Here is a 16,692-nt window from a genome sequence, read left to right on the forward strand (position 1 = left end):
ATTGCCTGCTTTCAGATAGATTTAGCTGCAGTTTTTCTCCAGAGATAAAAGGATTTTGTTAAAAGAGCCAATCCTTCTAGTAGCTGGATCCACTGATATCTGCAGGTTGATAATCATTTGTTGCACATGACCATCTTGAAGTCAGTTCTATACCTTTGTGTTTTGTAGTCTGTACTCCGAACACAATGCACAGACTGACCTGATTTCAAAAGCCTAGTTTGTCTTTGAGACTGCAGGGTTCAGGTCAGGAAGTCCCAAAGCTAATCCATACAATCTAGACTGGAATATCACATGCAGTTTTCAAAAAGGAGGGGGGAAAAAAAGCCACAATGTTCAGCAACTTGTGTATAAGCATCAATTTCCAAACCCATTATGTTGCATGTCTAATCGCCTTTACAGAAGGCCATGTTATCAGATTAATGAACACCAACAGACTGATGCATCACATTTTATTGATACAAAATAAATGCTCTTTCAACCATCAATACAAGATCATCATACAGTTTATGTATTCAGCAGAACACAATTAGATACAAGACCCTTTATATATCTGAAACCATTGCTAAAAACATACAAGATCATGACAGTTAAATATTACATCTGTAAAACAGGTATTTACACATTGGCAAATATTAAGCTGGAGCTGTTCAGTATTCATCATCCTCCTCATCACCACCATCTACAGACTCAGTCCCCACTTCTTCATAATCCTTTTCTAGAGCAGCCATATCCTCTCTTGCCTCAGAGAACTCCCCTTCTTCCATCCCCTCGCCCACATACCAATGTACAAAAGCCCTCTTCGAATACATGAGGTCAAACTTATTGTCCAATCTGGCCCAGGCTTCTGCAATTGCGGTAGTATTACTTAGCATACAGACAGCACGTTGCACTTTGGCCAAGTCTCCTCCTGGGACCACAGTGGGAGGCTGGTAATTAATACCCACTTTAAAGCCAGTAGGACACCATTCAACAAACTGGATTGACTTCCTTGTTTTAATAGAGGCAATGGCGGCATTTACATCCTTGGGCACCACATCACCCCTGTACAACAAGCAGCAAGCCATGTATTTACCACGCCGGGGGTCACATTTCACCATCTGATTTGAGTATTCAAAGCACGCATTAGTAATCTCTGGCACAGACAGCTGTTCGTGGTAAGCCTTCTCTGCTGATATTATGGGGGAGTAAGTGACTAGAGGGAAATGTATTCTAGGATAAGGCACCAAGTTAGTCTGGAACTCTGTCAAGTCAACATTCAATGCACCATCAAACCTCAGAGAGGCAGTAATAGAGGAAACGATCTGGGCAATTAATCTGTTAAGGTTAGTATAAGTAGGACGCTCAATGTCCAGGTTACGGTTACATATATCATAAATTGCTTCATTATCTACCATGAAAGCACAGTCCGAGTGCTCCAGAGTTGTGTGGGTTGTCAGAATTGAGTTGTATGGCTCCACCACTGCAGTAGATATCCTGGGGGCAGGATAAACTGAGAACTCGAGCTTTGACTTTTTCCCATAGTCAACAGAAAGACGCTCCATCAATAGTGAAGTAAAGCCTGAGCCTGTACCACCTCCAAAACTGTGGAATACCAAAAACCCTTGTAGACCACTACATTGGTCAGCCTGCAAGAAAGTAGGAAAAAAAATAGATCAAAGTTCTGCTAGATATGCATACAGAGTATCGAAGTCAAGACCAACATACATTAACTTCTTTCTGACATCAGGCATAGATTTAATCTGATGTTGGACTCCCTCCCTTTGATGTGGGGTCCAGCGATGAGCCCACATCTTTCCCGGCACATATCAGCTGTTACCACCCACGGCTATTACCCTGTTAAATGCCTCCGTCAAATTGACAGCGGCATTTAACGTGCACTTCCTGCAATCGTGCTGGAAGTCTGCCCACTGGTGACATCCGTCTTGTGATTGCAGGTCACCGATGGGCTGGCATGACAACCAGAGGTCTCCTGGAGATGTTTTTGGTTGTCAGTACTGGATTGCTATGAGTGCTGCTTGGTAGTCAGCGCTCATAACAAGTGAGCAATTCTGCTACATGCTGGCGATCTGATAATCACCTTTATGTAGCAGTGCTGATCAAGTTATGGCAGCTTCTAGTCTCCCAAGGAGGCTTGAAACATGTCCAAAGGAAAAAAAAAACCTAAACATACTTGGTGTCTATGAACTCATAATGACCTGGCAAATCATAATGGCAGGTCAGTTTTAGCATTTAGTGTACCTAGTATAAAAGCAAAGCAGAAAATAAGTGTGGGATTGCACTTTTTTGCAATTTCACCACACTTGGAATTTTCCAGTTTGAGTACACAATATGGTAAAACCAATGGTGTTGCTCAAAAGTACAACTTGTCCCGTAAAAAACAAGCCCTCACATGGACAAAAAAAAAAAATAATGTTATGGCTCTGGGAAGCAAAAAATGAAAGTGTAAAGCCAAAAATACCTCAGGTCGTTAAGGAATTAGAGGTGTTCTCAAATTTAAGTAATGTTCCAGATCCACAGGCTAGGTGACAATTTCCATTTTCTGGAGGTCCGACTGCTGTGGCCCCCACTGATCCTGAGAGACACAGCTTTGAAGAGCACTGTGGGAATGGAGCCAAAGACTATCATATGCACTTCCTCTCCATTCATTTTAAAAGGAGTGATAAAGATCAGCAAGTCAGCACTCCCATCAAGAATAAATGCATCAGTAGTGTGCATGATTGCACTCTGCTCCATTCACTCTCAGGATCAGTGGAGGTCACAGCAATCAGAAAGTTATCCTATGTCCTGGAATTGGGGGATAAACTTGAGATAACTCCTTGAAGGCATAGTTTAAAGATCAGGCTTGGCTGGAGGATATGGGTGTGGCGATGGGAGGTGAGAAGAAAGAAAACAGACAATTCTAGTCTAAGCTTAAGACATGGCTGCCTAAACTATATACAAAATAAGAGTCACTTATCCCAGGCTGTATGCAGTATTGCAGCTATATTTTTAATTTGACGACTGATAGTGAGAATATTATTTAAGTTGCCAAATTCAACATTTCGAGTGTACTTGCCAGTTTTCGAACTTTGTCCAGCACAGAATCTATTAACTCTTTGCCTATTGTATAATGCCCACGAGCATAGTTGTTAGCAGCGTCTTCTTTTCCAGTAATAAGCTGCTCTGGATGGAACAAGGTTTTATATACTCCAGTCCTAGTCTCATCTAGAAAGAAAATGAAATGGCTAGATTGTTGAAGTTAATCAAAAGTTTAGTTGCTCATCCCTCAACTACTCTACTCCATATATTTAGGGATGGCCATGGCATTGGTGCGATTGCACAGGGGACCATTTCCACCTCCAAAATTAGTAAACAGATTCTGTCACAAACATGGTCCTACTAATGGCCCATTTACAGATTACATAAAAGAGCGGGAAGGTTTAGGATTTGAGGTCAGTCAGTTGGAGAGGAGAGAAGAGTGAGGATCCCTGAGAGAAGGATGGAGGAAGGAGGTGCTGCAGCTGATCTCAGTGACCTGGGTCTGCTGGCACAGGAAAGGAAAGAAAGACACTGAACAGAAACCTGATCTTCCATGGGAAGGAAAGACAGGAACAGAATGTAGGAGAGAAAGGGAACAGAGGATGTGGGTTAGAAGAGAACCCTGCCTAGAAGTTCTAAGCGCAAGGCCAGGGCCTGGTCCCCGAGGTTGTATGGATACTAAGGGTCCTACAGCAGACACCAGTGGAGTAGTGGGCTGTAAATGCACTACTCCCAACTAAGACTTGGGGGCACAACAGCAACATTGATAGTGAGCTGGGCCTCAGGAGCAAGGAGTCCCCAAAGCAGGCTACAGCTGTCTGCTATGCAAGGAAGGTTCATGGGAACATCTATCAGGAGGAACTCCAGTGTAACTCAGTACTAGGAGTACTTCACACCAAAGGCGCTATAAGAGGACACGTTCAGAACGGCACATGTTGGAAGGGAGCATTCCATCTGACCTGGAGGTTGACGGAGTCCCTGACCCGGAGGACACAGGACAGAGGCAGGCACTGGTGTGTACTACAGACTGAGTAAAGCGTTGGAACTACAAGCACTGGTGTCCTCCATTTATTCTTGCGCCTACACACCCTGTACCACTACATCTGGGTACCAGCTTCTATACTGCCTGCACCTCTCCCCCTACATCTACACTGCCCTCAGATTACAGCTCCACCTGTGGGGAGCTTCATCTTGGCTGCAACACACCACCAGTCCCACAGGATCTGCATGCAGCATCGGCTTAACATCTCACTTGCCGAACACCACAGGTGGCGTCACAAACTATTCATTCAAGCAACAATTCCCCCATTACTTGGGCGCCCAGGGCCACGGACCAGGTCTCCGCTGCTGTGATACATCCCGCTGACATCAGCCCGGTACTGAGAACCCCACAGCCCTGGGAGGGCGACCCATTACCATAATGTGCATATTTTTATTTTTTTATTTATTTTATTTTTTTTTACAGTGAGCATGTATACAGTAGCAGTTAGACCTGATGTTTTAATAGCTTCTTCAGAACGAATGTCATTACGTATTCCTATAACAGACTACCACTAATCCTGGAAACAAGGCTTCACCGTGTCTTCAAATACAGTCTACTGGACTGGCAGATTGAGAACAGCAGTCAACCATCTGTGGCAGTTCTATAGACAACTAATGGAGGATTCATGTGCATCCATTGCTACAGCCAGATGGGGCTCTGCAAAGCTTTGTTCTCTGGTTAAGTGGGGGAGCCAGCAATTGGCAAGCCATAACTCATCCTGTGGGCAACCACTAAGGCCTCTTTCACACATCAGTTTTTCGCCGTCAGGCGCGATCCGGCTTTTTTTGTAAAACCGGATCCGGCAAAATGCAATGCCGGATCCAGTTTTTCCCCATTAACTTGCATTAGCGCCGGATGGCATTGCGTTTCATCCGTTTTTTGCTGGATCCGGCTACTTGTCTCATTCCGGCGTCTGGAAAAAACGGCTACTGTAACGTTTTTTGTCTCCGGCAAAAAAGCCGGAAGCGCCGGATCCGACGCTTCTGGCTTTTTGCCACAATGAAAGTCTATGGGCGCCGGATCCAGAAAGACGGATCCAGCCACCGGATTCGTTTTTTTAAGTCTGCGCATGCTCAGATCCAATTGGCCAGCCCCCAGGAAACAGATATAACCTGCTAGACGGATCCGGCAGAATAACGGATCCGTTTCTACAGTTCTCCAAAATTTATGCCGGATCCGTTTTTTCTAAAAATAGCCGGATCCTGCCTGACGGCAAAAAACTGATGTGTGAAAGTAGCCTTAAAAAAACAAAAACAAATAAAAACCACACACACACACCTTAAACCAAGAATAGATACTGTACCTATGACAGTTTCCTCTAAGTCAACAAACACTGCTCGTGGTACATGCTTTCCAGCTCCAGTCTCACTGAAGAAGGTGCCAAAAGAAGAGTCCACGGTTTGTGTGGTTTTGCCATGTTCTATTACCCCATCTGGTTGGATTCCATGTTCCAAGCAGTACAGCTCCCAGCAGGAGTTTCCCATCTGAACACCTGCCTGGCCTACATGGACAGAAATGCATTCCCTCTGCAAAATAAGATCAGAATTAATGTTCACTTCTATTATCCATCTCCCATAAGGCAGGTGCAGGCATGCATATTTTTGTCCAGTAAAATCAGATTGCACTCAGATCAATGTTAGGTTATGGCGCTATGCACATGTTAGATTTTCCTCAAACCGAGCCAGTCCAAGGAAAAATTTGCTGAATGCCAGAGTTTGATCTGATTTTCAGACGCACTGCTATGCAAGTCAGTGACTCATCTGAGTGTTGTCCAGTTTCCACTGACAGAATGAAGATGGAGACTTCTCATTTGGATCCTACTACACTCGCTCTGATTTGCATAATTGACTAGTTTCTTTGAGAGAATACATGGTAGCCTGCACCTGCCTATATAGCGCCAATAATTCCACAGCACTTTACAGACATGACATCCACACTAGAGCTCAATCTAAATTCCCCATCAGTAGGTTTTTTTGGTGTGGGGAAACAAGTATATTTACAGGTAATATGTTTTTTAAGAACACATGACAGCACCCAATGAGAGAAGGGATCCAATCTTTGAGCACAGGAAACCTTCAAGATAAAAAGGCAGCGCCTCTCTCCGCATCAGTGGATTACAGCGCACAAGAGGACCTCCAAGATTAGTGTACACAACTTTAAACACCATCAGTTTCTTCATCAGGAACAGGGGTGAATAAAACACTCCCCCCCACTCTTGTAGAAGAACCTCTAGCAGAACATTTTTTGTTCAATAGATACAATCTCAAACACCCATTCTGTCGAAGATGCATGTGGGGCAGTCATCAAATTACTCCGGAGTTGGTAGGAAGGCGGAGAGCCTCCCTCCACCTGGGAAAGGGAGTCATGGGGGGGGGGGGGGGGCCACTGGACAGGAATCTTAGGCTTGCTTAACCAAACCATTAGTGACCTGGCTCTGCAAGTTGCTGCTGTGGGTGATCTTAATTCCCCATATGATGCTCCAGTATATAATGGGCCCCATATATTACTCTACACCAAAAAAAAAACTGAAATCCTCACCTCTCCTTGATGGCCACTGCTCTGGACTCAACCTTGGTGTCTTCCGGCTCTCTGCACTGACTCTTCAGGCAGAGGGCGCACACACGTAACATCACTGCACCCTCTGACCTGAAACGTCATAGTCAGAAGACGCCGCAGCAGAGGAGCAAGAAGAGGCAAGTATCGCAAGTGCCCGAGCCCTGAACATGTGGGGAGGGTGGACTATTAGCCCATGTGGCAACATTTCCGTTCCACAGCAGAGAAAGCTTATGTTATGGATCTGAAACATTGCCACATGGGCTATTAAATAGTCTGCCACTTTACAGCTTATTGGAGTGATGACATATATACACATACACACAAGACCAGATACTGAGAATTACACCATGTATACAGGACTGGAGAAGTATACACAGCATACATAGCTCCACAATATATACTGTGGTAAGGAATATAGAGTGTAGTTGTGTACATATTGTAGAGATGGGCCAACATAACATTATGCACTATATCAAGACAGCATTATACTATATTATGTTGCATACATTATATAGGCGACTGTAAAATATATATATATATATATACACACTGAAGAGCCCGGCACTGCCCGGGCATAGTAACTAACTGTGGTTAGTTGTAGCAAATTATAATTATCCTCCATCCCATAGTAGAGAGCCCATATACCCATCACACATCCTCCATCCCATAGGCCTGTGCCCATATACCCATCATACATATCCGCCATCCCATAGTCCCATGCCCATTTACCCATCATACCTATCCTCCATCCCATAGGCCCGTGCCCATATACCCGTCATATATATCCTCCATCCCACAGTCCAGTGCCCATATACCCATCATACATCCTCCATCCCATAGCAACCATTGTGACATAATGAGGGGCGGGGCTTGATACGCACACACTGTTTCCCCATTATGTAGATAGGGGCAAAATGGTTTGGTGAATTGGAACGCGCGGGGTTAAAATTTCACCTCACAACATAGCTTAGGATGCTCTCGGGGTCCAGACGTGCGACTGCCAAATTTTGTGGCTGTAGCTGCGACGGAGCGGATGCCTATCCCGTACATACACACACACACTTTGAACTTTATATATTAGACTAGATTATGGCCCGATGCCATCGCATCAGGAGGATGCAATAGCATCACACCTCTTGCCTTGTTAACCCTCAACACACACACTCCTCTCACCTTCTCCACTCACGTCCACTCACTCCTTCACTCCACACACGACCCCTTCTCTCACTCTGTCTCTCATACGCCGTCATCGCCGCTGCTCCACGATCCCCGACATCATCTTCCGCCGGCGCCATCCTGGATCCAGACGTTGTCCACGCCGGCGACATGTTCTTGCGGTGACGCCATCTTGAGTATCGTGAAATCCCGCGATACTCAAGATGGCGTCGCCGGAAGAAGATGTCGCCGGCGTGGACGATGTCGGGATCCAAAATGGCGTCGGCAAAATCTTGCGAGTTTTGCCCTCTCACACCCAGGGCAGCGGTGTACTTGGTACCGGGCCAGTGTCAAGGTGGGAATGTGTCACAGCAGCAGTGACCCGGTACGTGGCCCTGGGCGCCCAATATCAACGGCAGTGATAGTTCGTGACGCCACCCGTGGTGTTTGGCAAGTAAGATGTTGAGCCAACGCTGCATGCAGATCCGCTGGGACTGATGGTGTGGTGCAGCAAAGATGGTGTAGCTCCCCACAGGTGGAGCTGTAGTCCCAGGGCAGTGTAGGTGCAATGGATGAGGAGAGGCGCAGAATGGTATGGATGCTGGTACCCAGGTGTATTGGTGCGGGAAGAACTGGAGGACGCCAGAATATGCAGTTCCAAAGCTTTACTGACTGCAGTTCACACAACTGCCTGCCTCTGTACTGTGTTCTCCAGGTCAGGGCTCCAGCCAACCTCCAGGCAGGACAGGATTCTCCCTTCCACACTCCGCCAACATGTACCTTACTGAATGACTCCTCCAATGCGCCTTTAGGTGCGAAGCACTCCAGTACTTAGTTACCCTGGAATGCCTCTCTCTAGGTGTTCCTAGTATTTACTTGTATGACAGACAGCTGTAGCCTGCTTCGGGGACTCCTCACTGCGTCCCGGCTCTCTATTCAGTTGCTGTTGTGTCCCAAGTCTATGATGGGAGCAAGGCGTTAGCAGCTCACTACTCCTCCGGTGTGTTGCCGGACATAAAGATCCAATCAACCTCGGGGACCGGGCCCCAGCCTTTGTGCTCTCTGGACTGGAAAGGTTGTCCATCTTTCTTCAACCAGCTTCCCACTGTCCTTCTATTCTCCTTCGTTCCGATCTGTTCTCTCTCTCTTATGGAAGGTTAAGTTATCAATCTTATCAGTCTCTTTCTCTGGTCTCTCGTGCCAGCAGCCCACATCACTGGGACCTGCTGCAGCACATCCCTCAGACACCCATCTTCTCTATCATCTAACCAACTACTCCCTAACTCTCTTTTATATCATCTAACTCCACCCGCCTCCCAGCACATCTCATGTTACGAAGCAGGGTTCCACGAGGGGTGCTCTGCTAACCCCCAGCCTGAAGCTGTTAGGTGGCCCCACTGAACTATCCTGTGTGTGGAATGCAGGTGTGGAGTGTGGTCAGGAGTTCCCACCTTACCTGGATGGTGGGGCACTACACCTTAGGAGAAGGTGCAGTACCTCTGTGGCAACTGAAGCCTCTGGGGCACCACACAGGAACCAAAAAAAGAAAAAAGGAGATATGCAGCATGGGGGGGGGGCACAAAGATCACAGGGAGTGCACAGACACATGGGAGCATAAATATCAAGGGGGGGACAAAGCTGGGGCCACAGAGATCACAGTGGGGTACAGAGGCACAGAGATCATATTGGGACATATAGCTGGGGGGGGCACATGGCTGAGAGGCACAGATCACCAGCAGAAAGTCACAGAAGTCACCAGCAGGCAGGCACTGAACCGAGCTGCCGACAGATCTCTCTGGACTGGCAGTGGCATCATTGGGAGCTAACCCCGCCCACCCTGGTGATAACCCCTCCCACCCTAATGACAATCATCTATGTGCAGGCAGCGTTCTGTAATGAACGCTGCGTGCACTTGGGGGGGGGTTAAAGGGCTGGCAGGATACCACTGTCACTCAAGCATTGCAGACTCTTGGGACCTGCCCGCAGATGGCTTGAAAAGTCTGTGGGCCGGAGGTTCCCCACCCCTGTTTTAAAGGGCCGGCTGCCCACTTTGTATTACAGAGCCGCTAGCCCACCGAGCATCTGCCTGGCTGGGCAGATTAACAATCTGAGCCTGCAACTTCTCCAGTGGAAAGCAATGGCCCATCCAAGTCACTCTGCAGCGAGGAAGAATCTGAAGCAGAGTCCTGCAAAACCCCCTCAACCGAGAATGAAGACAATACTGGATAGCTATGGGACATATCTCTTGAGTGGGACAGGGCTTTAAGGGAAATCTGCACCTTCATTTTAATGATGGACTTAAGGCTAGCAGAGATGTTATGAGACTCCTTCAAATTGGTTTCTCCAATACAGGTCTGCCATAGCTTTGTCCATTCTCTAGCTAACCCCTGGCTGCATTGAGGACAGGTTCTATTTGATTTTGTGGTGCACTTCCTATTGGCATCCTTCAGACAGAAAAAGAAGGGAAGAACGAACACCTTAACAGGCTGAGCTTTCTCGCAGATCACCACTCAGGTTTTTTTTTTAAAAAAAGGGGGGGGGGGGGGGTACCAGAACTGGAGGCAGAATGTCATCCGAGATCTCTGCTGTGCAGACAGCAGACTTCAATCCTGCTGGAGCTGTACTGACTAAACCTGGAATCCCTAGTCCTATGTACTCCATTGGAGCAACCACTTCTTTCTGGATGTGGCTGCTGACTTCTCTGGGGATGCTTCTGCTGAGGTGGGAGATGCTGTGGCTGAGGTTTCTTCAGGTGCAGCTGCTGCATGGTGCTGCTGCACAGGGGGCTGTTGCGACTCCATATGGACAAAAGTGGCCCTCCCTGACCAGCAATTTTTATGTACACCACAACCTGGGTTCTGCTAGCCAGCCCGCTACTGCAGCTTCTGGTAACACCCACTGGAAGCTCCGTTCTGGGTGAAAGGTCCTGGCACACGACATTGGGGTGTGACTTCCCGATCCCGTACTGGGATGGTGCCACAGCACACTCCAACCAACAGATAGACCAGTCTCCAGCGCTTCCAGTCTCCCAGTGCAGCAGAGACTGTGCCCTGCTGGAACACCAGACAGCTCAGGTCTGGGAAAACATCCACTTTATCCTGTCGCCGTCAAGAAGGCTCCCCCGTCGAGGACAGAAAACCACTGATGCAAAGAGGCGCCGCCCGTTTTATCCTGAAGGTTTCTGGTCCTCGAAGGGCAGATCTTCTCTCATTGGTGCAGTCATGGGTGACAAAAATCAAACATAACTTCAATATTCAATTGATACTCTGTACAGGTTAGCTTGGAGTTTCTTTTATCTAGGTACCACTTTAGCGCCTGCATTGGGTTGTACCCAGCACCAACCCAGTGCAGCTCCATTCACTGCCAACATTCAGCTGCTGACAATTTGTCAGTAGTGTGTTGGACCCCCATCACCCATCTGATATTAACCACTTCATGACCAGGCCAAATTTTACAATTCTGACCAGTGTCACTCGAGGTAAAAACTCTGGAATGCTTCAGCAGATCTCACTGATTTGGAGATTGTTTTTTCATGACATTTGTACTTCATGAGAGAGTGGTAACGTGTGTTAATTTGTGAAAATATCAGAAATTGCTAAAATTTTTGAAAGTTTTAAACTATTTTTATATTCTTAAACCAGTTAGTCATGCTGTACAAAATAATTTTTGGAAGTTGAAATTGCTGATCGATTTTTAGCCCTTCTAATTTTTTAATTAAAATTAACAGATTTTGTTTTGGACCAGATCACATTTGAAGAGACTTTGGGGGCCTATATGATGGAAAATACCCAGAAGTGACACCATTCTAAAAACTGCACCCCTCAAGGTGCTCAAAACCACTTTCAAGAAGCTTATTAACTCTTCAGGTGCTTCACAGGAATTAATGCAATGTAGAGGGATAAAAAAAAAAAAAGTTTACATTACTTTTTCACACAGAAAAAAAAAAAAACATCCCCCCACATTTTTAGTCCCAAATTTTTTTATTTTGAGAAGGATACCACGAGACAAGTCACCCCAAAATTTGTTGTGCAATTTCTATTAAGTACACAGGAACCCCATGAGCGGTCGAAAACTACTTTCTGAGGCACAGTGCAAAGCTCAGAAGGGAAGATACACCATATTAGAGTTCAGATTTTACAGTAAGGTCTGTGCACACGTTGCAGATCCTCAGAAGGTTCTTCTGCGGTGTACAGTACCATTATATTCAATGTAAAATAAAAACACTGTGCACATGCTGCAGAAATTTCTGCGCAGATTGCTTTGGTTTTAAATCCGCAGCATGTCAATTCTTTGTGAGGATTCTGCAGCGTTTTTACACCTCTTCCATTATAGGAATCTGCAGGTGTAAAAACACAAGTGAAATCTGCACAAAAACTGCAGAAAATCCAAAGTAAATCTGCAGATAAAACATTTTACCTGCGGATTTAGCAAAATCTGCCCGGAAAAATCCACAGCAGAATCCACAACATGTGCACATACCCTTATTGTTTGCAGGTACCATGACATACTTGGAGAGCCCCCGAGGTGCCAGAACAGCAGAAACTCATTTTACAAACTACACCTCTCATTGAATTCATCTAGGGGTGCAGTAATGATATTGATATCACAGGTGTCAGTTTTTATACCATCAGACAGTAAAGATTACATTTTTACCACAAAATTTTGTTTTATCCCAAGATTTTACATTTTCATATGCGAAAATGGATAAAAATGGCACCAAAACGCGTGACAATTTCTGCTGAATGTAGAAATGCCTCATGTGGCTGTACAGTACTACTAAGCAAGACAGCAAGACTCAGGAGGGACAAAGCGCTAGTTGACTCCTGGAGTGCAGGTTTTCCTAGAATAGTTTGTGAACTCCATATACAGAGACCGTAAGTGCTACAAGAGCAGAACCTCCATCAAATGACCCACTTCGGGAAATTACCTACAGGTGCAGTGACAATTTTGACTTCATGGATGTTTTACATAAACAGGCAGCAGTGGATGTTGCCGAGTGAAAATTGCAGATCTGCTATTGTAGTACATTGTAGTGCTCAGTACTTTATGCCCCAGCTCATGCACCCATAAGTTAGGCGGCATTTGGAAGCACAGAATTTATTTTTTTTGGGGGGGGGGCATAGCATTTTTCCAGAGCCTTTGTGCTAACAGTAGCATGCAACCCCCTATATTTCTGTTACGAGACAGACCTGAGTGAGGGCTTTTTTTGTGGATTGTGTGGAAACCTTTATTGGGAATATTTTGCATAACATTTGGATCACATTTATCCTGTGCTCTACGCTGAGCATTTACTTTGGGGTTTCCATCCATTTATGGGTCCAATTTTTTTTTTTTTTTTTTTTTTTATAATTGTTTAAAATCTAGCTTTACAGTTTTTCTTCACTTTACTTAGTCCCTCTATGGGGCTTTGACTTCCCGCAGTCTGATCACTTATAATGCATTGCAATGCATTAGAACTGTCAGCCTGCCCTCATACTAACATGTTCGATCATGCACTGTGCACAATCTAACAGGCTTGTTAGAGTCTAGTGATGTAGTCATGGTGAAGCCGGGTAACCATGACAACAATCGGGCCCTCGTGATGACGTTGCAGGGGGGGTGCCGAGCGAAGGATTGAGGGCCACCTCCCTCTCTGCCTTCTAAATACTGTGATCGATATCAATTGCACAATTTAGAGGGTTAAACTGCCATGAGCAGCGCAGGCACCACTCCTGGCTGTGAGCTGGGGTTCAGTGGTCATGTAAGCTGAACACCCAGCGGCAATCACAGCTCCTGGGTATACATACACTTCATTGGTCAGGAAGGGGTTAATGACTTGCCTAATAAGTCATCATATCCCTGGAGAACCTTTTAATCCTTAATGGAAACATGTGCAGGAATGCAGGAGTAGAGTGTGGAGAGGGATCAGGAGCTGAGCTCTCCATATGTAGTCTATGACATGCCAGCAGCAACCGAGCTCTGATCGCTGCTTGTAGCCATTATACAGACACACGCACATTAAATGAAACGCATGTCAATGCTCACGTGCCCTGGCACCCATCAGCCTGTTGCAATGATATTGTAGGGCACCAATGGGTCACCATGGCTGCAACCTTGGAAATATTGTGAAGCTCAGCCACAGGTTGAGCTCTATAGGAGGCCAAAATATACATTACATACTATGTTACTGCAGTATATAACAAGCAGTTTAACATCTACAAAGGTCAAGTCCTTTAAGACAGACAATTGTATTTTTTCCAGTCACTTCCAAAATTGGGATAAAAAAAACAAACAAAAAAACAAATAAAACAGCTTTAGCAATGGGAAAAATAAAGCCGTTACAGATCTGGGAACTTCGTTTCTTTTTTGGCCTCATTTAGTTTTTTATTTTTCATTGTCTTTAATGGGGAAACAAGTACCCATTATAAATTTTGCTGTTCATGCACCATGTGTCAAAAACCACATTTAGATGGCTCTCAGAAGAGGAGGAAAGAATCAGTCCTGGCGAGGTTTAAGTTAGGGTGAATATTATATACACAAAAACCAGGAGGGGGGACAAAAGGAAAACAATTGGTGACAACTATTGTAAAGAGCTCCAACCCCTTAGTGACCACCAATACGACTTAAAAGTGACCTGCGATATAAGAAACAAGCCTCCAGTAGTGATCAGCTGGACACTAGATGACAACCTATTACATCAGCCACCAGGGTTAGCGCCAGCCATGGCAGTTTAACCCCTTAAATAAACACTGCTGTCAGTAGTGACAGCATCTAGATTGTTAACAGAGTGTGGGGGCTCCCTCTTTAACCCTATCGGCACCCTGAGAGCTTGAACATGTGTTCCTGGTGTTTGCAATGGAAATAATGGCCTTAGAGTCTGCTAGCTACTGTGAGTAGCCTGTTAAGTTAGAACTATTAGATGGTGAAATTACATTTTTTCATTCTTGTGTCACTTTGCATTCCTGAAAATCACCTGAAGTGTTAAACTACCTAACAGCAATTTTGAGCACATTGAGGGGGTGCATTTTTTGAAATGGTATCACTTTTGGAGGTTTCCAAAAAGATCCCCCTCCCTCAAAAAAATAAAACCCCAACAACACAAATACAGTAAGTTTTGTTAGTATCATTGAAAAAAAAAAAAAGTAAAAAATGTTAAAGGAAACCCCCCCCCCCCCAAAAAAAAAAAAATAAAAATAAAAAACCAAGCAACATTTTATAAATGGTGCTGTAAAGCAGTCAAGAGGGAAAGGTTATTAGTGTTTGTGTGTGGAATGAGTATCTGGACTTTCATGACTGACATTTGTCAAGTTTATGATTTTTTTTGTAAAGAAACACCAAACCTAAATTTAACATTACCATAAAGTATAATGTGTCAAAACTAAATCTAAAAATCAACGGAGTGTTGAAGTATTCTAGAGTTAGTACTAAATAAAGCGACACATCAGATTTAAGAATTTGGCCCAGTCATTAAGGGGTTAAAGTAATGCCATTTGTGCATTTATGACTGGCATATCCTCAGGAGGGGCCTAAACCATTGATGTAGATCCCACCAATGGGAACCACATCTAGTTCTAAAATGGGGCTCCATTGAACACTGCTCAGTGGAGAGATGGTCAGGCTTCCCGAACAAATAAGTGGGAATTACAATTCCGTCTCTAGACAGTAGGGTACATCAGGACCCCATCTTCAAATCCTATTGTTGTGATCTGCACTATTATAGTGTACACATTTCACACCCTTACCCTGGATAGAAATTCAGTGTATTAAAACAAACCAAATAACCCCCTGCATACCATGCTTTTTCCCGTTGGCTTTTCACCTCCACACAGGAGCCTTCCCAGCTCACCAAACTATCAGCAAGAAAAACAATCAACCAGGTGTCTCTCCCGCACCATGATATATAAGGCCTATTAATGTCACCTGATGGGAAATGCTACCGTTTAACACCGTGAGCTCCAGGCCATTTTTTGGCCTATAGAATTTTCTTTGTTTATGGCTGCAGGAAGTTTTTTCAGTTCACAGTCTAAACTTAAGGGCTCATACTCACTTGCGAGAGACTCGCATGAAAATCTGGCACTGCTGCCGGCACTCGGACCGGAGTGTGCGTCTGCATAGAAATACATGTAGCCGCATGCTCCGGTCCGAGTGTCGGGGCAGTGCCAGGTTTTCATGTGAGAGAATCGTGCGAGTCTCTCGCAAGTGAGCATGAGCCCTAAAAAGGATTGTTGCGATTTTGAGCTGTAAAGTTTTTACAGGCAAAAAGTTTTTTTCTTTTTCACGTTGAAAAAAGTTCAGTCAACATCCTCATTGGAATTCTCATTACAACTTGCTTGGTCGAAAAACGTACACTTTGCTTCCAAATATTCTGACATTCATAATGACTTCTTTCTCTTGGTACGATTTTGGGTACAAATATGTTACTAATTACCGTTATTTATATTACTTTATATTTTGATGTAAAAGCAAAAAAAAATTTGTGTACTTTTTGCTTGGTTTATACATCAACCTAAATAACGTGATCGATTTATGGTAATCGCAAATGCAACATCTTGCTGCGTGCGACCAAAACTTCACTCGCTGTGATGCCCAATGGCCGCACAATTTTGTTTCAGATTTGTGCACCCATTGGACACCATAGTGTCTCAATACCCAGCATGCGAAAACAATGGCAGCATACTGTGAGTGGCTGCAACAATTGGATTGCACGCACCCATAGAAGTATATGGGTGAGGCCGGGGTCACACTAACCAACGCAAAATACGGTCCGCAGTTTACATGCGTAATACGGATGAATGACCCCTAAATAGTGCTCCGTATGTCATCCGTAATCAAGGTGTGGTCGCGTATTTTGCGCATGTCTGCATCCGTATGTAATCCGTATGGCATCCGTATGCAATCTGTATGGCGAGATTTTCTCGCCGCCTTGCAAAATGGACATATAA

General features: G+C 45.0%; 1 protein-coding gene across 1 annotated transcript; it reads right to left on the reverse strand.

Moving 5' to 3' along the window:
* Positions 1–435: 435 nt before the first annotated feature.
* Positions 436–15,694, reverse strand: LOC141100508 (tubulin alpha-1B chain-like). The gene is made up of 4 exons (XM_073589078.1): positions 15,544–15,694; positions 5,364–5,586; positions 3,056–3,204; positions 436–1,625 (listed from the first exon to the last, which is right to left on the reverse strand). The coding sequence occupies exons 1-4, from the start codon at positions 15,544–15,546 to the stop codon at positions 648–650; spliced, it is 1,353 nt and encodes a 450-aa protein (XP_073445179.1). The 5' UTR covers positions 15,547–15,694; the 3' UTR covers positions 436–647.
* Positions 15,695–16,692: the final 998 nt, after the last annotated feature.

The sequence above is a fragment of the Dendrobates tinctorius genome, unplaced genomic scaffold (assembly GCF_039654945.1).
Source record: "Dendrobates tinctorius isolate UK_male_01 unplaced genomic scaffold, ASM3965494v1 ptg000105l, whole genome shotgun sequence".
In the NCBI taxonomy this organism is placed as follows: Eukaryota; Metazoa; Chordata; class Amphibia; order Anura; family Dendrobatidae; genus Dendrobates; species Dendrobates tinctorius.